At 35.7% G+C, this 27,756-nt stretch overlaps 1 protein-coding gene across 8 annotated transcripts in view; it reads right to left on the bottom strand.

Moving 5' to 3' along the window:
- The window catches only part of RALGAPB (Ral GTPase activating protein non-catalytic subunit beta), a 94,766-nt gene extending 68,708 nt beyond the window's left edge, over positions 1 to 26,058 (bottom strand). For 7 of the 8 annotated variants that reach the window (XM_031954028.1, XM_031954030.1, XM_031954029.1 and 4 more), the window contains exons 1-3: positions 25,801 to 26,057; positions 4,456 to 4,671; positions 2,835 to 3,037 (exon numbers count right to left, since the gene is read on the bottom strand). In XM_031954028.1, the coding sequence (XP_031809888.1) occupies positions 2,835 to 3,037; positions 4,456 to 4,641 (389 nt within the window). In that variant the 5' untranslated portion in view covers positions 4,642 to 4,671; positions 25,801 to 26,057. Of the gene's footprint in view, positions 1 to 2,834; positions 3,038 to 4,455; positions 4,672 to 25,800 lie in introns of all 8 variants that reach the window. The other variant, XM_031954036.1, reaches the window with a different exon arrangement.
- Positions 26,059 to 27,756: the final 1,698 nt, after the last annotated feature.

Raw genomic sequence — 27,756 nt, 5'->3', positions numbered from 1 at the left:
CTCTGAAATCCTTTTAGATCAGGGGTCCTCAAACCTTTTAAATAGGGGGCCAGTTCACTGTCCCTCAGACTGTTAGAGGGCCGGACTATAGTAAAAACAAAAACTTTATTTTGTGGGCCTTTAAATAAAGAAACTTCATAGCTCTGAGTGAGGGGGATAATCGTCCTCAGCTGCTGCATCTGGCCTATGGACCATAGTTTGAGACCCCTGTTTTAGAGGGTCTACAAATTCAAAATTAGTTTTTATTTTGAATATAGTATCTGTAATATCTATAAATATAACTTACATAAACAAGAACTCTTTGAACAAATCCTCAATAATTTCTTAAGAGCATAAAGATACTTAGAACAAAAGTTTGAGAATCAATGTGTTAGAGGACATATGATCATGAAATAACCTGACATTTGAGAAGGACAGTCTAATGGACACATTAATTATATATGCATCTAGATTCTTCAAATTCTAATCTTTTACTCTGTTAAAACATCAAAAAACAAAATACCACATTATCCTAGCTCCTCATATAAGTTGATTTAATGCTATATACTCAACCTTAATAGGATAAAATGACTTGGTTAATATGTTTCTTTATCTTTTGTATAATTACTTTTCCAAAATACTGTCCATTATAATAGAGACCTATACAAAATGTTCCTGTCTGTGATCTTCAGAGAACACACACCACAAAACCTCATATTTGTTAATTCTATTGAACAAATTAAATCTTTATTTCTTAGAGGGAAGTAGCATGATACATGAAAAGAAAAGTGTGTTAAAAAGTTAAGAGACAGGGCAGCTAGATGGTGCAGTGGATAGATAGAGCACCAGTCCTGAAACCAGGAAGACCTAAGTTTAAATCTGTCCTCAGACACTTAATACTTGTGTGACCATGGGCAAGTCACTTAACCCCAACTGCCTCAGCAAAAAGAAAGGGGAAGGTGGGGAGAGGAGGAGAGAGAGAGGAGAGAGAAGAGAGAAAGAAAGACCTGTTTTCTTGAGAAAGACAATGTCAATTCCTCCTTTTATAAAGAAAGTGTTGGTCTAGATGATTTCAAAGGTACCTCTCTAGCTTCAATGTTCTATGAATGTAAGGATTCAATCCTTAAACAGGATAAAACCAACTTGGTCATCAAAAGAAGTTACATCATTCAAAAAGCATTAGGCATGTATTGTGTATGAGAAATTGTGCTAGCACAATGAATAAGCCCCATAAATAAGACATCATTCTTGCTCTCCAAGATCTAACAATCTTGAAGGGGAAAGATAATTGTCCACGGCATGCAAAAACAATGTGAGCAAAAGCATAGAAGAAAAATAAATCAGAATAAGATCAGTGAATGTCCAGCAGCACAGTATAAATAGAATCAAGAATACATGAAGGGATACAACATATGGAGTGTCCCAAAAGTCTAAGTGCAGTTTAAACTTTTTAACAGCTTAAAACTGCCCTCAGACTTTTGGGACAACCTGGATAAGGTTGGGAAGGGCAAGTGGACTAGATTATAAAAGGCCTTGTGTAGTAGGCTAAAGAAAGTTCCCTAGAAGTCAGCAAATGTTAACAACAAGGACAGAGAAAACTGACTAATTAGATGGAATAAACATCTAAGAAGAAGGGAATATTGAGTGTAAAAAAAGCAAGAAGTATTCTAAATCTTTGGACAGATGTGCAAAGTCAAATACAACAATGGGAAAAAAAGTGATCCTGAACTCCCCCTGTACAATACAGTATAGTAAGCAATATTCATCCAATATAACTTTACAGGGCATAATCTGCCAGGCTTTATTTAATAATTAGACATAATTTTTTTTCCTTCTTAGGATACTGCAGACAGGTTGTCAGCAATGGATATATAATAGAGTTCTTAGAAAAAAGCCTGACTGCTAAGTAGAATGAACATACAAGAATGGAAAGAATCATAGAACTGGAGTTAGAAAACCTGGTTTGGAGATACGGTTCTGCACTCAGTATGTGACTTTGGACAAGTTCACTTCTACTTCTCTAAAACTCAATTTCCTTGTCAAGTAAATGGGCATAAAAATCCTTGTACCATTTACTTCACATGATTAAAGTCAGAGACTTAGTTTTTTAATCTACAGTGGGGAATAGAAATCATAATATCTTCATTTCTTTCAACAAACATGCTAGAAATGAACTGTACACTCAAAATGTTCAAAACTCAAAACTTGAAATACTCAAAAATGAACACTCTTACATGATTAAAGAAAAAGTCTAGTTGGCTAAATTTTATACAGATTCCTATTTAATGCTCCTTTTTAACCTCAAGTACAGCATTAGTTTCTATTTTTTTTTTTAAATTTAATAGCCTTTTATTTACAGGTTATATGCATGGGTAACTTTACAGCATTAACAATTGCCAAACCTCTTGTTCCAATTTTTCACCTCTTACTCCCCCACCCCCTCCCCTAGATGGCAGGATGACTAGTAGATGTTAAATACATTAAAATATAAATTAGATACACAGCATTAGTTTCTAAACAGAAAACCATCAACTACTTATCAGAGTACTAATTTGATCCTCAGAACAAACTTGTGAAATGGAAAATGAAGATATTAATGCTTTCCCAACACACACACACACACACACACACACACTCCACTTTATAGATTATGAAACTGAAACAAGAGGTTAATTGACTTGTGGTCATATAAGTATTACATATAGTATTCAAATCTAAGTCTCCAAAGACCAGCATTCCTTTCACTACACCACTTTCCTCTAAATTTCCATAATCCCTTAAAAAAAAAGTCTATGGTTAAAAAATATTTGATGATATGAAGTCAGACAAATGCCAGTTCTTAAATTTTTTCTTACCTTGGTACAAAAAGATTTTGTAAATGTTTTAAAATGTTCTGAACATATAAGTTGGGTTCTTTGATGATTGGCAATGGAATGGAGTCTTTTGGTAATACTAGGGCCATTATCCAATCTGTATATACATCCACACAATATTTTACAGTATCTCCATCCAATGGAAGAGTCAGTCCATAGCAAATCACTTCCATGGTCCATTTTACCTAAATAAAGTAAAATACCAAGATTAGATTATTATTCTATTTAAAACACAACTTTAACTAGGCTAAATTAATTACTTTTTACTGCTACATCTTGATACATACACATTTAAACTAGGAAATAACTTTTCTAAATACCATGTACATGTACTCCAAGCAGAAATTTGAAACAAAAAACAATGCATGTTTTAAAAGGCCAAATACGTACAAAGTATAACATTTCTGGAAAAAAAAAGTGGACAGTCATGTCACTTTCAAGTTCTAGTGAACAATCATACCTCCATCTATTCCTTCAAAACACCATACAAATCCAATAAGCACTATACTGTATACATATACTTTCCAATTAGTAGCTAGTCTCCTACTCATATTTAAATTTCAATAACGAGGATAAAAGTGAGATTCTAATATTGCATTCATATCAGATGACGAACCTGTAGCACAGCAGTACTTTACTACCTGATTTTCCATAGTTTTCAAATATAAAGTGTGGGGGCTGATTCTCTAAGGGACACTGCCTTTTAAGCCACTAACCTTTCCCAACCCCCTTCACTAAAGAACAATGAGAAGCTTCTGAAGTAAGTAGTTCCAAGGGACCTGCCCTCCACTGCTAGCTCTGGCATCTTCTCTTCTTCCCATCAGTCTCTCTCCTCTCTTCACTGTTTTCCAATGGCATTCTATCGCCATACCCTCAGAAAAGTAGGTCCTGGTTCCAAACTATCACAGAACTTGGCTCTTCTGCAGAAACCCTAATCCTGTAACTATCTTCTCTGTCTGGAGAAGCCGCCTGAGGATGGTATTGGTGCTGTTATGAAGACAATAAGCTCACAATGACTGTTGCTTTTTTAACAATGAGAATACATGCCAGACCTTCTAGCTAGGGGTTTTCTAGAACTAAAAATAGGAACTACAGTAGCAGGAGTAGAGGACATGCCTTACATATCTCCAAAATAAAACCAATGAAATAAGAAACTGGAACCTTTTATTTTAAAATGCAGCTAGTCTGTGCCTATCTCAGTAGGAATAGAAAGGCCTCTCATAAACAACAGGATCCTGGTCAGTAAGGATATGGATAATAAAATCATTCAATTTGTTTCTGATTATTCTCACAGTCTTTAGAAGTGGGGCACAAAACTAGGTAGGGCTAACGGAAAACTCCATGTATTGTTAGGCAATAATTGTACCAGCAGAATACATTACACCTTTAAAAACCTGACATAACTGCAACATTTACTGCCTTTTAATGATATGTTAAGTTTAAGTAAGCTGTACGTGGTAGAAGCTACCAATTTTATATGTTGTCCTCTTTTGCTATTCCTTTAGGGAAACATTCACATTTACTCATGTCTATTCAATTTTATGATTTTTTAAAAAAAGTATATAGAAGTTTCAGACATTCAACCACACAAAAACACACTTACTTCTTTGTCTGTTTTTAACAAACTTTCGCTTCCAGCCCCTGAAGAGGCATTTAAGGCTTGTCCGAGAGGACGTACTACTGCATTTGCAACATCCCGACCAACGCTATCAGGGTAGCTGTGAAGCACACTAGTATGACCCTGATCATTCTGAATAACCAAATGAAGTGACCGCCACTCAGAGTACATTGTGCCACTAAAGTATTATCCAAATGGTACCTGAAAAAAAAAAAGGCAGTTTTGTGATAGATGTATTTTTCTTCATTTGTTCTTCAGAGCAAGATAAAATAATCAAGAAGGTGCATCTTACTATCTCTTTTAAAACTGAGAACTACACACTGCAAACAAGTCAATGGATTCTATCTAAATGTTCAAGGCATATCTCCTAAATAATACCTACATAGAAGGGCAAATGAGGAATAAAAGAGGTATGAACAAGGTTCAACTGTGAGACCACTTTGCAAGTTTCTTAACCTCCTGAGTCTCAGTTTTCCATATTGTAAAATGAGCATGATATTTTATTCACCTAGAAAATCTATTATAATGATAAGATGAAATAAATAACATTTAAAAATACTATGAAATGATATATGTGAAAATATTTTTAGAATTGGACAAGTTTAACCTATATTGGACCATTTGCTGGGAGGGGGAGGGGAAAGAGGCAGAAAAAATCTGGAACACAAAGTCTTGCAAGGGTGAATGTTGAGAATTATCTTTGCGTGTATTTTGAAAGTAAAAAGCTATTATTAAAGAAAATACTATGAAAAGAGAAAAGATTCCCTCTTCAATAAGAAATACCCAGAAAAATGGAAAACAGTGTGGCAGCAATTAGACTTTGACCAACAAGTTATATCATACATCAATCAAACTATACTTCAACTAGATACATGATTTTTTAAAGTCATTCTACCAACAAAATAGAGACCTTAAGAAGCTACCATTCATATCTATAATTCTGGGAATAATTTCTTACTAGTCAAGTTATTTAACACATCACAGAAACCCCCCCAAATAAAAAGACATTTGAGACTGAAAAATTAAGAGGCTTTTGCACAAACAAAATCAATATAACTAAGAAGAAAGTACTGGGGAGGAGAAGCAGGTGTAATTTCAGATGAAATATTTTTATTATCTTAAGATACTGAGGGAATTGATATAAATATAATAAAGCAAGAACCATCCTCCAGTGGATAAATTCCCTTACAGGTCAAAGGATTTAAACAATTTACAAAGGAAGAGATGTAACCATATATATTTTTTTAAACTACAGGTTTAAGGCAATTTTCAGGTAAAGAAAATGAAACTATTTCTAGTCATATGAAAAGTGCTCTAAATCACCATTGATCAGGGAAATGCAAATTAAGACAACTCTAAGATACCACTACACACCTCTCAGATTGGCTAAGATGACAAGAAAAGATAATGACGAATGTTGGAGGGGATATGAGAAAAGTGAGACAGTAATACATTTTTAGTGGGGCTGTGAATGGATCCAACCATTCTGGAGAGCAATTTGGAACTATACTCAAAAAGTTATCAAACTGTGCATACCCTTTGACCCAATAGTGTTTCTACAGGGTTTATATCCCAAAAAAGATCCTAAAGGAAGGAAAGGGACCTGTATGTGCCAAAATGTTTGTGGCAGCCCTTTTTGTAGTGGGCTGGGAAATGGCTGAATAAATTATGGTATATGAATGTTATGGAATATTATTTTTGAAGAAAGACCAAAGGAAATAAGAAGGCTTTGGAGAATTTTCATGAACTGATGCTAAGTGAAGTGAGTAGAACCAAGAGATCATTATACACGGCAACAAGAAGACTATTCAACAATCAATTCTGATGGACGTGGCTCTCTTCAACAATGAGATGATTCAGAGCAGTTCTAACTGTTCAGTGATGAAGAGAGCCATCTACACCCAGGGAGAGGAATGTGGGAGGTGAGTGTGGACCACAACAAATATTTTCACTCTTAAAAAAAAAAAAACAAAACTACTGAAATCTATGAATCTTTTCTGAGAATAATGTTCTTAAATTCATAAAATAAAATACATATGATTACAAAGAAAAAAATAAAAATAAACTACAGGTTTATGAGATAGAGAGAAACATCTATCTATATTATCAGTTAGTTAACATGCCAGTTTGTTTTGCTTACCTGTACATGTCTTTCTATTAGTAAATGAAAGCAAAGCAATGTTAAAAGATAATTATCAATATACCAAAGAATTGGAAACATAGACAACCATTAACTTTAGGCAGTGGACAAACAAGTTGTAATACATAAGCATTTTAAATTTCACTGTCCTTTAAGAAATGATGAATTTTTTTAAAGGATCTATGATTTTTTTCTTTTTTCTTTTCTATTCTTTTATTTTTTTTAACTTTTATTGAGAACCTGCTAGGTAATTTTTACAAATTATCCCTTGCACTCATTTCTGTTCCATTTTTCCCTCCCTCCTCCCTCCACCCTCCCTAAGATGGCAAGATTATACATGTTAAAGAGGTTATAGTATATCTTAGATACAATATATGTGTGCAGAACCGAACAGTTCTCTTGTTGCTCAGGGAGAATTGGATTCAGAAGGTATAAATAACCCAGGAAGAAATACAAAAAGGCAAGCAGTTTACATTCATTTCTATGTTTTCTTTGGGTGTAGTGTTTGTCCATCCTTGATCAATTGAAACTGAGTTAAATCTTCTCTTTGTTGAAGAAATCCACTTCCATCAGAATACATCCTCATACAGTATTGTTGTTGAGGTATATAATGATCTCCTGGTTCTACTCATTTCAGCATCAGTTCATGTATGTTATGTAATTCCTCTCTGTATTCATCCTGCTGGTCATTTCTTATAGAACAATAATAGTCCATAACATTCATATACCACAATTTACCCAACCATTCTCCAATTGATGGGCATCATTCATTTTCCAGTTTCTAGCTACTAAAAAAGGTGCCCAAAAACATTTTGGACATACAGATCCCTTTTCCCCTTCTTTAGTATCTCTTTGGGGTATAAGCCCAGTAGAACACTGTGGATCAAAGGGTATGACAGTTTGATAACTTTTTTGGGATAGTTCCAAATTGTTTTGAATGGTGGATGTGTTCACTTCCCACCAAAATGTATCAGTGTCCCTGTTTTCCCACATCCTTCCAAATTCCCTTTCTTTCCCTGTCATTCCAGCCGATCTGACAGGTATGTAGTGGTATCTCAGAGTTGTCTTAATTTGATTTCTGATTAATAATGATTTGGAGCATCTTTTCTATGGTAGAAATAGTTTTAATTTCTTGTTTGAGAATTGTTGTTCATATCCTTCACCATTTATCAATTGGAATGGTTTTATTTTTAGTTGAGCAATTTCAATATTTTGGAAATAGGCCTTTATCAGAATCTTTGACTATAAAATGTTTTCCTAATTTATCGCTTCCTTCTAATCTTGTTATTAGTTTTGTTTTCAAAAAACTTTTCAATTTGAATAATCAAAATTTTCTATTTTGTAGTCAAGGTGATTCTAGTTCTTTCTTTTTGGTCATAAATTCCTTCCCTTCCACAGGTCTGAGAGGTAAACTATCCATGCCTTCCAATTTATTTATAATCTCATTTTTTATGCCTAATCATGAACCCATTTTAATCTTATCTTGGTAACGGTGTTAAGGGGCCAATGCAGTTTTGCATACTAATTTAATTTTCCCGCAATTTTTCAAAAATGATTTTATCCCAAAATTGGGGTCTTTGGGTTTGTCAAACACTAGATAATTAAAGTTATTGGCTGTTTTGTCCTTTGAACCTAACCTATTCCATTGATCAACTAGTGTATTCCTTAGCCAATACCAGATGGTTTTAGTAACTGCTGCTTTATAATATAATTTTAGATCTGGTACAACTAGGTCACCTTCATTTGATTTTTTTTTTCCATTAATTCCCTTGAAATTCTTGACCTTTTGTTTTTCCATATGAACTTTGTTGTTACTTTTTCTAGGTCATCAAAATAGTTTTTTGGGAGTCTGACTGGTATAGCACTAAATAAAGATTAGTTTAGTTAGTTTGTCATCTTTATTATATTAGCTCACCCAATCCAAGAGCATTTAATATTTTTCCAGTTGGTTAGATCAGACTTAATTTGTGTGGAAAGTGTTTTGTGTTTTCCATAAAGTTTCTGATTTTCCTTCAGATAGATTCCAAATATTTTATACATGTAGTTACTTTTAAATGGGATTTTCTTTTAACTTGACTGTTGGATTTTGTTAGTATAATAAAATTTGGACTTATGTGGGTTTATTTTATAATCTTCAACTTTTAAAGGGGATTATTTTAAAATTTTTGTAGCTTGGGGTTCTCTTTAAATACCATCATATCATCAGCAAAAAGTGATAATTTGGTTTCCTCATTGCCTATTCTAATTCCTTTAATCTCTTTCTCAATTCTTGCCAAAGCTAACAAGAAATGATGAATTTTTTAAAATAGTATGGTAGGAACAATATCCTAACTTCTCCCCCATGCAGGTAATTTCTCCTTAAAAGGTACAAAAATGTTCCTAGAAACTAGTTTGGCTCAAGGGGCAGCAGACATAGATGTAATCCTCAGCACATGCTGAGGACAGATTCCAGCAGCAAAGGCAACTCAAAATAAAATAGGTAACATTCATGTAGCACTTTAAAATTTGCAAAGTATTTTATAAATATTATCTCATTTTATGTTCACAACAATACTGGGAAGTAGGTGCTATTATTATCCCCATTTTTCAGATAAGGAAACTGAAGTTTAGAGACATTAAATGACCTCCCTATTCAGTCACAATGTTACGCTTCTGAGAAGAGATTTGAATTCTGATCTTCCTGACTCCAAATACAATTGTGAGTAAAACCACAATACTACCTATCTACTGAAGAGTGGAAATAAGTACATAGAGCACAAAAGGCAAGTCCACTGCTTCTGCCCTCTCTTTTAGAATAAAGAATTAAAAGGTGGGTTAGGTTGGGGTGGGGAAAGGGGGGAGGGAGGGTAATAGTTTAGCAAAACTGATAATATATTTTTAAAGTAAGATTGGGATCAGCTAGATGATGCAGTTTGGAAAAAGCATAGATCCTGAAGTCAGGAAGATCTGACTGACAAGAATCCAGCCTCAGACATTTAACACTCACTAGCTGTGTGATGCTGAGCAAATCACTTAACCCCAATTGTCTCAAAAACAAAACAAAAAAGTCTGAAATGTTTCCCCTGGATTCTGGACTTTTCACATTGCTGCCAGCATATCATCCAGTGATCATGGTTCAACTTCTCCCTAGGAAAAGCTTGGAAGATAAAACAGTAGAATAGTTGGGGAGGAAGCTTTCTTTAAGAGGAAAAGGAGGTAAAAGTGCCTTAACCAGCCTTCACAGAAGAAATGGGGTAGTCAATCAGAGGCCTCTCATAAGGTAAAGAATTTCCATTCCATCCCACTCCTTATCATGAGACTCCCAAGGAGGGTCTTGATTGGTAAGCCAGGGAATATTAAGTGATTAGTGGTACAGGACAATTATTTCTTACCTGATAAGGTTTGATAACTATATAGGAAGTGTGATCATCTTTGCTGTAGCCCTGATACTGTTTCTGCTCAGTCATCATTTTTTTCTTTGAGAGAGCAGCTGTGAAGTGGACCTGATTATTGAGAACTAAAATTTGATCATTCTTAGGTCTCTCTAGATTTGGTCACTACTTTGGGAAACTGTTATTTAGTTTAATATTTTCTCTTCCCCTTTCAATGCTGCCTATATATCAGGCTTCTTAAATACTCGAGGTCAAGACTGACTTGTAATAGCCCTAAAGTCATTTAAGTGGTGGAAGGTTCTCTGGAACAACAATGTCAAATTCATAAAACAGGGACCACGAAATGATACACAAGGATCTACATAATGACTTAGAAATCTACTTATTTATATATTTCTTATCCTGTTAATGACACATCAACACATTAAAATCAGAAAGAACTACAATTTAATCTAGTTTGGGCCACATTTAGGGTTGTTGTGGGCCATATGCTGCCCTCAAATCTCATATCTTACACCTCTAGAAGACTGTAGGGTCCTCACTATTAAAGGGTGGAGTGTGGTAGAAACAATATCCTAACTTCTTCTCCTATGTAGGTTAGTTTTTTTCTTAAAAGATCCTGAAACATTTCCTAAGAGTCAGTTGACTCAAAGACTAAAAGCTCAGACTGTTGATGTCATTTCCTTATCATCTGGGTACAAAGCAACCAGGAGGACCTGAAGAGGCTTTCAAATGCTTCACAGTGGGATTATGATGGAAACTTTGCTCAGCTGAATCTCAATACTTACCCTTGTTTTACAGCCTTCTTTTGCTGCTGTTAAGAAAATATTATGTTAATTGTTGAATAATCTATGAATGTCTTATTTTGTTTCAATATCAAACATAAACTATCAGCAGATTAACTTAAGTCAGGCCCAGTCCAGAATCCAGGGGAAACATTATTTCAGACTTTTTTGTTTTGTTTTTGAGGCAACTGCAGTTAAGTGATTTGCCCAAGATCACACTGCTATTAAGTGTTAAGTGTCTGAAGCCAAATTTGAACTCGGGTCCTCCTGACTCAGGGTCAATGCACTGTGCCATCTACTTGCTTCCTATCTCAGACTACTAATAATATATTGATCAATTTTGCTAAACTACTACTTCCCTCAAACTGTCTCAACTTTTAATTCTTCATTCTAAGAGACAAGGGGGGGAAGGGAGATACATCAGAAATATATAAATAAAATGAAAAAATTTTAAAAGCATTTAAAATTTTTAAAATGCCATTAAGATTGCTAGTACGTATAAGGTTCTGTTATTACTAATAGCCCCAAGAAAGTAGATGCCTAGTCACTCCCCTTTCCTCCTTTCCCTTCCAAGAAGCAGCTTCAGAGTCCTTGGAGTAGAAAGTTGGGAGGACTGACATTCTGTGGGATGTAGAATAATTATAAATTCAGGGCTAGGACAATGTATACTAGTATGCTGACATATTCCTAGAATAGTCTGAAGCTCTTTTTCTCATATTCAAATTCAGGGACCACTAAATGATACACAAGGATCTAAATAATGACTTAGAAATCTACTTATTTATATATTTCTTTTCCTATTAATGACACATAAACACCTTAAAATCAGAAGGAACTACAATTTAATCTAGTTAACTAGATAACTCAATAACCACTGGCAGGCAGATCAACTGAAATTTGGTTCAATTCTTCAATTGTAGAGGTTTTCCCTACAGAGAAATAAGGGAATAAAGACAGAATTCCCTTGCCAGGGCCATAAGCTAGAGTTGCCTATTTTTGGTTAAAATGTCATCTTGGTAAAATAATTTCACTGACTGAATTATCCATTTCTAGACTTTGCAAACTCTTCTCACCCTTCTTACAACACAATTCACTCTACCCCATCCAGTCCTTAAAGAAGTTCCTCTTACAAATGTTAGATCTTAGTTGGACTAAGGAGGAAAGGCATCTATCTCTGTCTAGTCCAAAGAAAAGGCCTCTAAAAGATGTCAATTGACAAACTCATGTTTTGGGATGTAGTTGAGGCAATTAGGGACTGAAAACACAGGCCACAAAGAGCCAAAGATCAAACGAATGTAGATGCCTTCTTACCTGAGATTTTTTCTAATATACCCTTTTAATATGGGAAGACACTTAACAAGATTTTCTTTCCCTAAGTCTTTTCCAGGCTAAATATTCCTAATTCTTTCAATCAGTTCCCATAATAATTGTCAATATCATCATGATTTTAGGGTCATCCTCTTATAAACACAAAAATGAATCAGCATTTAGTTTTGATTCATCAACTCTTTCAGTATCTTTACACTTTTCTACTTCACTTCTGCTGGTCCCTTGCTTTCTGCATGGCATAAAATTATTATCTACTGCATGTTTAAAAAAAAAAGTAGCTAAAATAATTATCCTCTTGTTTCTCTCAGGAAAAAGTAGCTCAACTATTATAAATAGTTTATTACTAATGATTTATTAGTAAAATTTTAAAATGTCAGTTGACCACATCTGTTTAATAAATGAATAAACTGTTTATCTTCTTTCAACAACTTCCTTAGAGATTAAAGAAATGACATTCTCTATGGAGGAAGAGAGAAGCAACTTGTGGTTCCATTATCCTCATGTTAGGTACTGCATGACCTCCAATGAATTCCTAGATACCCACCTGCCCTTCCGATGAAAGTGAGAATAGATCAATTGAAAAGAGCAAAATCGTAGCTAAAGCAACATTATTGTCTTTTCTTCTTCAGCATAAACATCTTGTAGGTCACAAAACTAGTCACAGTCTTCTCTTCTCCTTGCCCTGGACCCAGACCCCTTTCACAAGGTCCTTTCAAAGTTGGTATCATAGTAGCTAGAGCTATCAGTATTATTACTGGTAGAAGTTAGATGAAGCCAATACTATGGTATTGAGTTTTGAGGTGCTATATCTGTTTGGGAGTGGGAAGAGAAGATTCATCATGGTGAAAATACTACTTGGTAAAGCTAGATACAGTTTCCATATAGGATTACCAAGGATTTCAGATTAATTTGAAGCATAATATCCTGGTTTCTATCTACTTTTACAGTATTTTGCAAAGTCTCTATTAAATAACATTCAGTTAACCACAGAAGAGTCAGTTTAATATACCATTTTACTGTTTAATGAAGTTAAGAGATTTATTCATTAATTTAACCAATATTTCTTAAATACCTACACTATACCACTATTCATAGGACTAAATGTTGGTAAAAAGCTAAAACCCAAATTAATGACTAGTTAACTACCTACCTCAAAGAGTTCTAAAGAAACTGTGATGATTATAAATTTTAAGCTTTTAAAAAGGAAATGTGGACATTGTAAAATGTAACTGTCAACACTGTTTTGTCTAAATGTGCTATTCACCAAATAAAATATAACAAAGCTCTTACTGCTTCATTTCTAAATTAATAACAAATCATAATACTTTACATATTAGATAGCTACAGACTATCCCCAAATAGACTTGCCCCAAATTACATAGCTAGCAAATGACAATACATATATATAATAGTATTAGAATTCTGTTCTATGCCCCCTTTTACACTAAACCATAATGCTGTCACAAATTTGCACATATCTTTCCACCTAATCAAGTTGCTTATTTAATTTTACTTTTCTTCTTAGCAAGTCACAGGATCACACCTTTCTTCTTTGTAAAAATGCTGATTAAATCTTATGTTAACAAGGGATTCAAATAGTAGTTTTTTAAAAAGATAAAATCAAATTTTACATTTTTACATTTAATTAAAATATTTTAAATAATATAATTTAGCCTGAATTTTTAGTATATTCACCACTTGTGAAAAGATATTCAGACATATTAAAATAAGGTAGAGTTTTTGTATGCTAAGCATTTTACATATTAAAATAAGGCAAAATGTCTTACACTAAGCATTTGCGAATGTATGACCTTTAATTTAGTATTCTAATTTTAAAAGTTTTCTTGCTTAACTCTGGGAGATGACTATGAACCACTACATAGAATTCCCAATCTCTCTATTTTTGTCCGCCTACATTTTTTATTTCCTTCACAGGCTAATTGTATACTATTTCAAAGTCCAACTCTTTTTATACAGCAAAATAACTGTTTGGACAAGTATAAATATTTTGTATTTAACTTATATTTTAACATATTTAACATGTATTAGTCAACCTGACATCTGGGGAAAGGGTGGGGGGAAAGAGGGGAAAAGTTGGAACAAAAGGATTTGCAACTGTCGATGCTGAAAAATTACTTATGCATATATCTTGTAAATAAAAAGCTATTAAAAAAAAAATGACCAGCAGGATGATTTCAGAGAGGCTTGGAGAGGCCTAGATGAACTGATGCTGAGTGAAATGAGCAGAACCAGATCATTGTACATGGCAACAGCAAGACTATACAACACTCAATTCTGATGGCTGTAACTGTCTTCAACAATGAGGACTCAAACCAGTTCCATTTGTCTAATGATTAAGTGAGCCATCTACACTCAGAGAGAGAGAACTGTGGAACACAACATAGCATTCTCACTCTCTGATTATCATTTGCTTGCACTTTTTTTTTTCTTTCTCAGTTTTTCTTTTCCTTTGTTCTTGATCTGATTTTTCTTGTGCAGGAAGATTATTGTATAAATATGTATACATATATTGGATCTAACATGTATTTCAATAAATTTAACATGTATTGGACTACTAGGGGAGGGGAGGGGGGAAGGAGGGGAAAATTTGGAACAAAAGATTTTGCAAGGGTCAATGTTGGAAAAACTACCCAAGCATATGTTTTCTAAATAATAAACAAACAAATAAATAAATGAAAAAAAATTTTTCTTTCTTGAATATCCATTATAAGAATTTACCTATAATTTTATGAGATACTACCAAATTCAAACATTCTTGGCAATAGTTATTGTTTCTTAATCAATCTGAATTATATCTAGGCTTATGTTTTTAAAGACTATAATAATGTGATTTTAGGGAGGAATGTTATGCACATCCAGAAATTAGCTTTTAGATTTCCATTTTTCTAAGTGAAAAAATTCTTGCCAATTTTAAATTCAAATGAAGATCTGATTGAAATATGGTTGAGGCAATATTTCCTATTTAACATGAGATAATTAGTCCCTATTTCTATTTTTCAACAATGTGTCATAGTGGAAAGAGTATTAATAATTCAGGAGACCTGGATTCTAATTCCAGTTCTGCCAAGTAATTAGATTGCATCACTGGTTAAGTCACTTGCCTTTTGAGGTCCTGTTTCCTTTTCTGTAAAAAGAAAGTATGGCCTATGGTAACTCTAAAATTTCTTCCAGTTAAAATTCTAAAAAAAACAAACAAACAAACAAACAAAAAAGACTAGGGTCTATGCAGTTAGGTCTTATTCTTTTCCCAGGTTCTACTACTAATTTATTCTCTGGCTTCCAATACTTCTAGAACAAGGGTGGGGAACCTCTGGCCTGCTGGCTTGGACAGCAAAATCATTTGCATAATCAAAGGCAGGAGATGATAAGCCAAAAGCTAGGGAAAACAATCTCACAAAGCTCGAGTTCTATAAAATGATAATTCTGCATGGCCCCCTAATGATGTTATAAATATCCAAATGGTCCTTGGAAGAAAAAAGGTTGCCTACCTCTGCTCTAGAATAATCAGAATTATTCTGGCCTTACAAAGACTCTGGCCCCCTCAAATTTCTACAAATTCATGATCAAATTCATAACCCCACCCCACACCCCAAATAGTTCCTACACATATGAAATCTATTGGGAAGAGAGGCAAATCACATTTCACCTTTTTTGCATCTTGTTGATTAGTATAAAGAACAACTAAGAGGAAGCAGTAGCAGTACGCTACAATCCAGTAGTTCTAGAATTCCAACATGCTGATAAAAGTCACTGCTCATAGGCCACAGATATTTAACTTTAATAATTACTAGAGATGTTAAAAATGCGGGCTATTAAGTGATAATATTTTGGGGGAGTGTGTGTGAACTCATAAGTTCCCTTCTACTAAGGCATGGAGGATTTGCATTCTGCATCGAGGGTGGGAAATCCTACAACAATCAAATCATGGGCCTTATAAACTGGCTGAGCTGAAGACCTGCGAAAATGCTAGATATTCTGAAGTTTGAAGAGACTAAATTTATATAAAGACTTCTATCATTCTCCTTCTCTGTTTTGACACTACCTAGTTTAGGTATCAGCACCATAAAAGGAATTTGGTAGGACTTCTTTGTTCCCTATTTTTCTAAATAGTTTGTATAGTATTGGAATGAATTTTTCTTTAAATGTTTGGCAGAATTCACTTGTAAATCTATTTGGCCCTGGAGATTTTTTCTTAGGGAGCTGATTAATAGTTTGTTCAACTTCTTTTCCTAAAATGGGACTATTTAAATAATTTATTGCCTCTTCTGTTAATCTGGGCAATCTATATTTTTGTAAGTATTCCCATTTCACTTAGATTATCAGGTTTATTGACATATAGTTGGGCAAAATAGTTCCTAATTATTGCTCTAATTTTCTCTTCATTGGTGGAAAGTTCTCCCTTTCATTTTTGATACTAATAATTAGATTTTTTTCTTTACTTTTTCTAATCAAATTAACTAAATGTTTATCTATTTTTTTTTAAATAAAACCAACTCTTAGTTTTGCTTATTAATTTAATAGTTTTCTTACTTTCAATTTTATTAATCTCCCCTTTTATTTTCAGAATTTCAAATTTGGTATTTGAGGTTTTTAATTTGTTCTTTTTTCTAACTTTTTTAGTTGCATGTCCAATTCATTGATCTTCTCTTTCTCTATTTTATGCAAATAAGTAGCTGGACATACACTTCCCTTAAGAACTGCTCTGGCTGCATACCATAAATGTTGGTATTTTGTCTCATTATTGTCATTCTCTTGGATAAAATTATGTAGATTGTCTCATTATTGTCATTCTCTTGGATAAAATTATGTATCTTGTCTCATTGTCATTCTCTTGGATAAAATTATCAATTTTATCTATGTCTATGATTTGTTGTTTCACCTATTCATTCTTTAGGATTAGATTATTTAGTTTCCAATTAATTTTTGGTCTATTTTCTCATGGCCTTTTATTCCATGTAATTTTTATTGCATCATGATCTGGGGAAAAAATGCATTTACTATTTCTATTTCTGCCCTTTTGCATTTTATTTTGAGGTTTTTATGTCCTAACACATGATCAATTTTTGTATAGATTCCATGTACTGTCAAAAAAAAAAGTATATTCCTTTCTTTCTCTATTCAATTTTCTCCAAAGGTCTATCATACCCAACTCTTCTAAAATTCTATTTACTTCCTTAACTTCTTTATTTTGTTGTTCAATTTATCTAGTTTTGAGAGAGCAAGATTGAGATTCCCCACTAGTATAGTTTTGGTGTCTAATTCTTATAACTCTTTTAACTTCTCTAGGAATCTGGATACTTGGTGCAGATACGGTTAGCATTGATATTACTTCATTATCTATGGTATCTTTTAGCAAGATGTAGTTTCCTTCCTTATCTCTTTTAATTAGATCCATTTTTGCTTTTGCTTGATCTGAAATCAGGACCACTATCTCTGCTTTTTTTACTTCAACTAAAGCGTAATAGAGTCTGCTCCAGCCTTTTATCTTTATTCTGTATTTATCACTTTGCTTTAAATGTGTTTCTTATAAACAACATACTGTAGGATTCTGGCTTTTAATCCAGTCAGTTAAAATTACTAACTGTATTTCCCACCATTTTGTTTTCCCCAAGTTATACTTTTATCTTTTCTCTCCCTCTTTCCCTTCTTCCCAGTATTTTGCTTCTGATCACCACCTCCCTCAAACAGCCCTCCCTTTTTACATCCCCTCTCCCCTTTCTTATACCTTTCTCCTTCTACTTCTGTTCTCCCTTCTATTAGCCTCCCTCTTTCTTTTCCCCTTCTACTTCCCTGTAGGGTGAGACAAATTTCTCTGTGAAGCTAAATATGTTTGACATTCTCTCTTTGAACTAAATCTGATGAGACTAAGATTCACACAATGCTCATGCCCCATCCCCTTTCTTTCCCTCAACTGTAATAGTTTTTTTTTTTTTTTTTGCCTCTTCATGAGATTTATCCCATTTTAATTCCATTTTCCTTCTTCCAATACAACCCTTTCCAAATTTAGTTTCTTTTTTATATCATCACAAAAAAATGAAACTATACCTGCACTCTCTAAGTAAACCCATAATAGAGATAGGGATGTAAACTTTTAAAAATAATTATTTAATTTATTAACCTCTTTTTCTTTCTCTCTCTCATATATATGTACACACACATTTAATATATTCCCAAACATAGAACAAGGAGGAATTTTAAGGTGAGAAGGAGTCAAAGAATATAAAGGGATCTGCTGTCTTGTTGGGTGATGGGATATTTTTAGTAAAATTTCATCATTATATTTTTGAATTAAAAACTTGATCTTTTGTGTTCTGCAACATTTAAAAATACTTTTTCAAGATCAAATCTTGAGTTGTTGGTTTTACAATTCAATCAAAAGCAACAGAAGTATAACCATAATTTATATTTTAACCTTAAGACTGATCCCAAGATATTACTAGCTTGAAATGGCTAACAAAATTATTCTGGTTTTTAGAATTTCTTCTGTACTTGTAAAGAGAAATATGCTTAAATTCCTTTTTTTTTTCTGAAGCAATTAGGGTTAAGTGACTTGCACCCAGTCACATAGCTAGGAAGTGTTAAGTGTCTAAGACCACATTTGAACTCAGGTCCTCTTGACTTCGGGGCTGGTGCTCTATCCACTGCACCACCTCACTACCCCAATATGCTTAAATTCTTAAGAGCAGTTGACTTTACCTAAGCCATATAAAATGAATGTCAATATGGTTTGATTCAGACACACTGATTTCTAGAACTAATTTAATAGAAAAATCTTTCTATTGAGTAGGTTTTAGAAACTATTGGAAAAAGATAGGAGGGTGATCCATGAAAGTCTCTTTTTAAAAATAAATACTTCATTAAGCACTGAAATAAAAATCTTATAATCCAAATTTTTTCTAACTGGCTTATCAGCGATACAAAGAAAAACAGTAAAATAGAAGGATAAAACCCTTCTCCTTAAAATGTTTCTTATTTTTCTCTATAAATATACCAATTAAAAGCACAATGTATTGAATTTCACACTTAAAAGGCCCCTCTTTAAGGTGCATCAGTTGAAATCCTTCTTAGCTACTATTTCTATGGTTTACATCTTTACCTACCACTTTCTGTCCTTTCCTCTTTCGATCGGACTTTATTTTAGATTTATATCCAACTGAATACATCAAGTAAACACAGCTCTTCCAAAAACTTAATTTTTAACAGAATACCAATGTTTTTTGAGATTACTATACAATTTTGTTTGACTTGTTGTTGTCTTATGAGTTAGGGAAGGGCAGGGAGGAAGCTGATTGTTAAAGAAGAATCTAATTTTAAGATTGCTTAAGCAATCTCCTGGTATAACTCCTGAAAATCATATAATATTAATATATTAATTTTCTAATGATGTGTATGGACCCTCTGGATTTTTTCTACTATCTACTTTCTTTGTTAGCTTATTGTTTATAAAAAGCAATCAGAGACAGGTAACACATTTAAAGTAAACCAAAATATTATGCCTGTCATTTAAACTGTGGCATCTGATAATAACTGATATGAATGGTAACTTACAAGACAACATACTGGAACAGAAAGAACACTAGAATTTCAAATTATACTACAGATCAGTAATGATTAAAATAATTTAATAATGGTTAAAAATTAGAAAGGGTAATTATCAGAAGAGATTATGTATATATACAACACACAGAAGTAAACAGAGTAGCATTATCTTTGATAAACCCAAAGACTCCATTTGCTGGGGGAAGACACACTATTTGACAAAAATTTGTGGGAAAACTGGACATCTGGCAGAAATTAGATTTAAACTAATACCTCACATTATATTCTAAGATAAACTCCAAATAGATTCATGAAGTAAGTATAAAAGTTCATATAACAAATAAAAGGAGGGAGAAAGAAACTGCTTTTCAAATCTATGGACAGGGAAAGAGTTCATAACTAAAATGATACAGATGAACAAGATGAAAGGCAATTTTAATTACATAAAATTGTAAAATTTAATGTAGTAAAAATCAAAAAGGAAACAACTGAGGAACAAATTTTTGTTGTAAATTTATAAAACAGTCATTATCCAATATGATAAATGAATATGAACAGGAAAAAAAAAATCAAACTATCACTAACCATATAAAAATATTCTAAATTACTAAGAGAAATGCAAATTAAAGCAATCTTGGGGAAGCATCTCACACCCAAATTGACAAAGATGACAAAAGAGGAAAAAAATAAATATTGGAAAGGAAGCAGGAAAACAGGCACAAAGGTCCTGCTGGTAGATTTTAATTAGCAAGTACATGGAAAGTAATTTGGAGCTATGACCCCAAAATTACTAAACTGTGCACACCTTTTGACCAAGTGTCACCATTAAGAGAAAAAGGACCTACATATACAAAACTATTTACATTACCTCTTTACACTGTATCAAAAATTGAAAATCAAGGGGCTATTATCTGCAGAACAGCTAAATTAATTATGGCATATGAATGCAATGTAATATCATTATGCTATAAGTAACGGACAGTTTCAAAAGAACCTGGGATTTGTGTTTTAAGTACAAAGCACCACATAAAAACATAAGTAACATACTACCACCTTTGAGCCTAGACTCACTGTGAATCAACTTACACTTCTTAAGTATTTACTAAATGGAAGGCCCTATGCTAGGCAATGGGGAAATGGAACAGGTTAAAGTAGTACTGTCAAATTGAAGCAGGATTACTGAACCATACAGAAAGATCCCTTTGAGCAATATGTACTTACTAAGAAAAGCACACATTAACATTTTCTACATGCTACTGTATTTTTATTTATTTTGTCAAATACTTCCCAATTACATTTTAATTTCCTTTGGCCACTGAAGCAGAGTGTTTGACAATTCTGGTATAGGACATGTTATGATTTGGAGACCACAAATTCATAAACATCTCCTGATCTGATTATAACCTAGTAGGGAAATTGAGACCTCAATTAACAGAATATAAAATAACATAAGAAATTGCACTGATGCATACATAAATACTTTAATGTTCCCAGAGCAGGAGATCACATTTAGCTGAGAGAGGTGGGGAAAGGAATTTGAAACAAGCCTTAAACAATGGTTAAAATGTAGAGAAGGAAGAAGAGTGGAAGAGTAGTGAGGAGGAAAAGAAAAAATATTCCAGATATAGGTCAGTTCAGTCTTTTACTTTTGCTCAACAAATTCACAGGACATGATTGACGAACAGGTGAACAGACTGGTTTGGCTGGCATATACGGTAGGACACACAAAGGGGAGCAGTGTAAGGTAGAAAAAGTAGACTCCTTCTTGGGAACTAGACTTAAAGCTGGAATGGGCCTTAGAGATTAATTAAATTAACACCCTGATTTTATAGTTGAAGAAAATGAAGTCCAGAGAGCTGCAGCTATCTACTCAAGGTCACATAGTAAGTAGCAAAGTAGATTTTGAGCCCTCCTATTCCAATGCCCTTTTCCATGTGCCACTTAGGTTATATAAGCCAGATCACAGATGCCTCACCTGAATACTTCTGTCTGTATGTCTTAACACAAACTAAAGAAACTGGACTTCAGTAAACAATCGTAAACAATCAAAGGTTTTTGAGCAGGGGAATGAATCTTAGAAAGCTTAATCATGCCAGCTATTGTTATAATAGTCAAGGCAAGAGAAAATGAGGGTTTAAATTAAAGTGAGAATAATAAGTCTGCACAGGAGAAATTAGACATTGGATGTGTGTAAATATGTGAATAAGTAAAAGAAAAGTAAGTAAAAATATTTCTGACTTTTAGGTACTGGGGGGGGAGGGGGGGGAAAGAGGGAAGAAACTATTAGCATTTATATGATTACTTTAAAAGTAACAATGTACCAGATGCCTAACTCACAGTAAACTCTTAATAAATGCTTTATGTGATTCCCACTGAATTTGAGACTCAAAATAACCATTTGTGGTGAATAGCACAATTATTATTATCCCTTTTTTTTCCAGTTATTTTTCAGTCATGTCTGATTTTTTCTGACGCCATTCGGAGTTTTCTTGACAGAGATAGTGGAATAGTTTGCCATTTCCTTCTCTAACTCATTTTACAAATAAAGAAACTGAGGCAAATGGGGTAAAATGACTTACCTAGCGCCACACAACTAGTGAATGTCTGAGGTTGAATTTGAACTCAGGAAGAGGGTGCTTTACTCACTGTGCCACCTAGGTACCCATTTTACATAAGAGGAAACTAAGGCTTAGAGAGATAAAGCAACTCCCCCTACTCAAGGGAATTATTAAAACTCCTACTATGTATCAGGTAGTATGCTCAATACTAGGCACTGTTGTCATAAGGTTAAAATTTCCAGAGGAAAAGAGTATAAACACGTAAAGACCTCTTGAAAATAGGCACATTTTGGAAAAACAGACAAATCAAATTCGGGGTATGAGTCTTTTCATTGGCTTTATAATGTCCAAAGTCCCTCTATTTATCAAGCTCACACATTACAAAAAACAGTAGGGCACATATCCTCCTTAATCCTTACAACTGCACCTAATTTACAACCTCCCCCACCTACATATGAAGGTTCTTTGCTTTTAATTCTTAAAAATCACAGGAAATCCCACCTCAGTTCAGCTCAAGTCTCACTAATTCATCTTTTATATACAGCCTCTGCAAGTCTCTCCCTATACAAAGGAAAAAGCATTAAAATAAGAGTCAAAGGACCTGCATTCTCTACCAGTTCTGCTATTCACTATGTGTGACTCTGACCACATCATTTCCCTTCTCTGAGCCCGTTTCTTTTGTAATTTGAGGATGTGAGCTAGATTATTATCGCTGAAGTCCCTGCCAGTTCTAAATTCTAAAATCAACTCTTTCACTAATCCATAATTTGAAACCTCACATCCACTTATTCTTTAAAAAAACAAAACAAAACAAAAAAATCCCCAAAAGACAGTGACAATGAGAAAGAACACTGAATTGAGTCAGAAATCCTGTGTTCTAGTATTGATCTTATCACTGACCAGCTGTGTGACTTTGACAAGTGTCCTCATATATAACTTGAAGCTGAAACAGATGAACTCTGTAAATTCTTTTCCAGATGACACGCATGTATCTTTTTGGAAGGGCTCTTTCTCACTTCCAAAACATCCTTAGGGAGGCTCTAACCTGAAGTATAGACATAAATAACATCCCTTAAATCAATTACCACCCAACAGTTTCCATCTTCTCTTGAGGAGTAGAATAGACAACTCACTGTTTAATTGATCAGGTTTACTTAGGTCAGGTTTCTTCCACATACCCAGCCAGCAGAGGATACTTAGTATAACACTGTCTAAATCAGATTCAAAGAGACAAGCCTGCTGTGTGTATGTATTTAACATAAGAAATATTACTCTTAGTTTGTCCATAAAAACTAAGTGTGTAACATAAAGAACACAACCAAACGATCCTTAAGCTCAGAATTTTACTGTGTTAAATGTAACATTAAACGTTTGTATTTGGTCTATATATACCCGCATGTGTATATTGCACTAGATCTTTCAGTCAAAGACATTTTTTTTCCTCTCAGGAAAAGTCACACCAAATTTTTTCACAATGATCTAAAAAACCTGACATTTGTAAACCTTATTTTCTAAGCTTCTGTACTTGAGTCTTTATCAAAATTATCCCAATATCCTTCATCTTTTAAATCAAGTACTACTCTTGCAATTCTTTACTAAATAAAGGCCAGTAAATTATTATTTTCGATTTGACACTTAAGAGATAATCTTTTTAACATGTCTAATATTCTCTTGGTGACATAAGTAGTCATACTAATGAATACATTATATTATACATTTATTAGGGGCTTACAAGGAGGTACCATTACATGATTCTCAAGCTTTCTTTAAACAGTCAATTAGAGGATGAGTGGGGAGAGGCTGTGGAAGCATTAGAATTAAGAAGCATTCAGACTACATATTAAGCAGAAGATCCCTTACAAAGCAAACTAATCAACAGTAATGGCATCTAAGTAATTGACACCGAAAAGGGCCCACAAAGGTATGAGGAAAGGGGATGCCTCCCTTCTCTGGGTTAAGCCAAAAATAAACATGTTAATGCAGACAAACTCAGAATCACCACCAAACCTGTTAAGTTCAAAAGGATCTTTGCAAGAAGTTAAAGAAAGCATATTGTGATATAAAACATAACAGTCTCTCACATTTATATAGTCCTATATAGCTTACAAAGTACTTTTCACAATAACCCTGTGGCATAGGCAATTATCCCTATTTTACAGAAGTATAGACCAGTTGAGGTTAGATGACTTGCTTCCTAGCTTCAGAACAAGTATAAGCTGAAGAACTTGCTCATAGAATTTGCATGAATGAAAGAAAGAATTGGAACCCATTTTTTCTCATTCCAAATGTAGTGCTCTGTTATGCCACTGACTGTTTCATAATACTATGAAGTTGATAAACACATTCTTAAGTACTTCTGAATAAAAAAGGAAAACTACCCATAGCATAACAACTGTTGGGCAATATATATCAGGGACTGGATAGGACCCAGTAGGAAGCAAAATATCCCTACAGTGGGAGTTTCTTTTAAAGTACAAAGACAAAAGTAGAAATTAGATGCAGGTTGGCAGAATGCTGTCTATGCCAGCAGACATGGTCTCAGTTTCCGTATATGTTTTTCCTGCTTACGTTTTGACTTGTTTTTCTTATCTGAAGGGATGATGGATGTGTGTATGTATGTATGTATATATGAGGGTTGTCGGAAATGACTGCAGCAAAGACAAAAGGTATCAAATAAAATCTATTTTTAAAAGTTTCCTGGACATCGTCCTTCCTCAGATTACCAGAATTGGAAAGTTACTAAAGGGCAGTGTGAAAGTAAAGCCGCACAAACCCAGCTCACTATCAAAAGAGAGGCAGATAGTAATGCAAGCTCACTTTTACCTCGCTAGACACCGGCGGCTCTTTTTCCCTTTCTGGGTATCCCGGTGCCTAGCACTTGGCCTGGCACCGGGATACAGCCGGTGGCTGACTTGACTTGGACGCCTTGGTCCTATGACCGAGCACCGAACTGCCTAGATTCATCTAACTTTCTTTCAAACTCGTCCCTCAAGCGGCCTCACTGAACCACAGACCCGGCAGCAGAAGCCGCCGTCCCATCCAAGTGGAAATCAACAGAAAAACACCGGGTCAGGGGGCACGGCTCCGCAGCTGCGGCCCAAGAAGGTGACTTCCAGGCAGACACCTACCTGGCCCCGACTCCTTCCTACCTTCACCAGCCCCCGGGAGGGAGGAAGGAGGCTGCTCGTTTCCAGAAACCCCGTTCCCCGTTTCCTACTCCCCATGTCCCCTCCGTCCCGGAGGCACCGAGTTCAGGGACTCCTTCCTGCTTCCCCGGGACGCCGAACGAGGGTCCCCCCTCCTTCCGTCCCCAAGTCACCGAGCAAGGGCCCCCCGCTTCCTCTATCCCCGGGGCACAGACTGTCGCCCCCCCTTGTAGTCTTCGCCGGGCCCTGCACCAAAGACCGAGATCCTCCCGCCGCCCAGCCCCCGACGACGTCCGCGGGCAGGCCCGGAGTCCGGCTACGGCCGGGGCTGGGGAAAGGCCAGCCAAGTCAGTCCAGGAGCGGCGGGCGGCTATGCGTCCCCGGGCTGGTCCCGCAGGTCGGAGCCAGCCCGGCCCGGGGAGGCGCCGCCCTCAGGGTTACCTGCGCCGAGGGGCCCGGCCCGCATCGCTGGGCTGGGGCGGGGAGGGCCACCGCCGCCGATCAGCCTTCCGCCTCAGGGGGCAGACTCCATGGGGGCCCGCGGCGGCCCAGGGCCTCCGTCCGTCAGGTCGCTGAAGAGAGAGGAAATGGAGCGGCCCGAAAGGGCGAAGGAGGCTGGAGGGTCGGTCCCGAGGGCCGGCCGGCTGGCGGGCAGGCAGGCGGCAGGTTTCTGCTCCCGCAACTTCCGACTGCGACTGCCGGGGGCGGCGGCGTCAAAAAGCTCACCGCGGAAATCTCGCCGCTGCGCATGTGCCGTGCATCCCAGACCTCCCCGCGAAAAAAGTCTCCCCTCCGCCCCTTCCTGGGGATAGGGCCGAGTTACTGGAACGGGGCGGGGAGGGGAGGGAGAAGGAGGAAGAGAAGGCGAGGGAGGTGGAGAAGGAATGATTTAGGAGGGCTGGGGGGGGAGACTGAGAGGAGGAACGAGAGGGAGGCGGGAAGGGATAGGAGAAGGGGTGGGTCTCCTCCCTCAGGGGTGTGAGATCCCTCTGTTGGTAGGCAGCGGGCAAAGTAGCACCCGCATCAATTTGAAAAGAGTCGTTGTCATAATCTGTTATCTTACAGACATGAACATATAATGGAAATCGATTTAGAGGATAAACATACATTACAAACTAGGCGGCGCAGCGGATCCTCCGGGGTCCTGGGTCAGGGACGCCCGCGTTCACGTTTGCCCCAGACACTTAACCAGCTCTGTGGCGAGTCACTTAACCCTGCTTGCCTCAATTTCCTCATCTCTAAAATGAGCTGGAGAAGGAAAGAGCAAGTCGCGACAATCTCTCTGCCAAGAAAATCCCAGATGAGGTCGTGAAGAGTTGGACACAGCCGAAATGACTAAGCAACGCTATTTCCACTATTTACTGATAATGTATTTCAAGCATTCCCTGGTGGAAGGAGAGAGCGATTTGATCCAACGGCCACAGAGGCAGCTGAAGCCGGCACTGTGGAGGAGCTAGACCTTGGGATGACAACTTGTGCAACTCTGCCTCACCTAAATCCAGTTCACACCGGAGAAGGATAATAAGTAATAATTTTTAAAAGGCAAGTTTAGGACCAGAATTTAATGGGGATGATTTCACTCATGAATGTGAAACTCCCCAGACAAAGAATATTTCCCTCTCCAGATGCTCAGAGTGCCGAAGTTCATTCATGCTCAGGTCCTGCCTCTGAAACATAGATACCACAGAGAAACATAAAATAGATGTTGGTGGAGTTGTGAACGAATCCAACCATTTTGGAGAGTAGTTTGGAACTATGCTCAAAAAGTTATCAAACTGTGCATACCCTTTGATCCAGCAGTGTTACTACTGGGGATTATATCCCAAAGAGATTATAAAGAAGGGAAAGGGACCTGTATGTGCGCGAATGTTTGTGGCAGCCCTTTTTGTAGTGGCTAGAAACTGGAAACTGAATGGATGTCCATCAGCTGGAGAATGGCTGAATAAATTGTGGTATATGAATATTATGGAATATTACTGTTCTGTAAGAAATGACCAACAGGATGATTTCAGAAAGGCCTGGAGAGACTTACACGAACTGATGCTGAGTGAAATGAGCAGGACCAGGAGATCATTATATACTTCAACAATAACACTATATGATGACCAGTTCTGATGGATCAGGCCATCCTTAGCAACGAGATCAACCAAATCATTTCTAATGGAGCAGTAATGAACTGAGCTAGCTATACCCAGAAAAATAACTCTGGGAGATGACTAAAAACCATTACATTAAATTCCCAATCCCTATATTTATGCACACATGCATTTTTGATTTCCTTCACAAGCTAATTGTACAACATTTCAGAGTCTGATTCTTTTTCTACAGCAAAATAACGTTTTGGTCAGGTATACTTATTGTGTATCTAATTTATATTTTAATATATTTAACATCTAC

Source organism: Sarcophilus harrisii, chromosome 2 (assembly GCF_902635505.1).
Source record: "Sarcophilus harrisii chromosome 2, mSarHar1.11, whole genome shotgun sequence".
In the NCBI taxonomy this organism is placed as follows: domain Eukaryota; kingdom Metazoa; phylum Chordata; class Mammalia; order Dasyuromorphia; family Dasyuridae; genus Sarcophilus; species Sarcophilus harrisii.
Note: the sequence above shows the minus strand (reverse complement) of the source record. Positions and strands in the feature narration are given on the sequence as shown.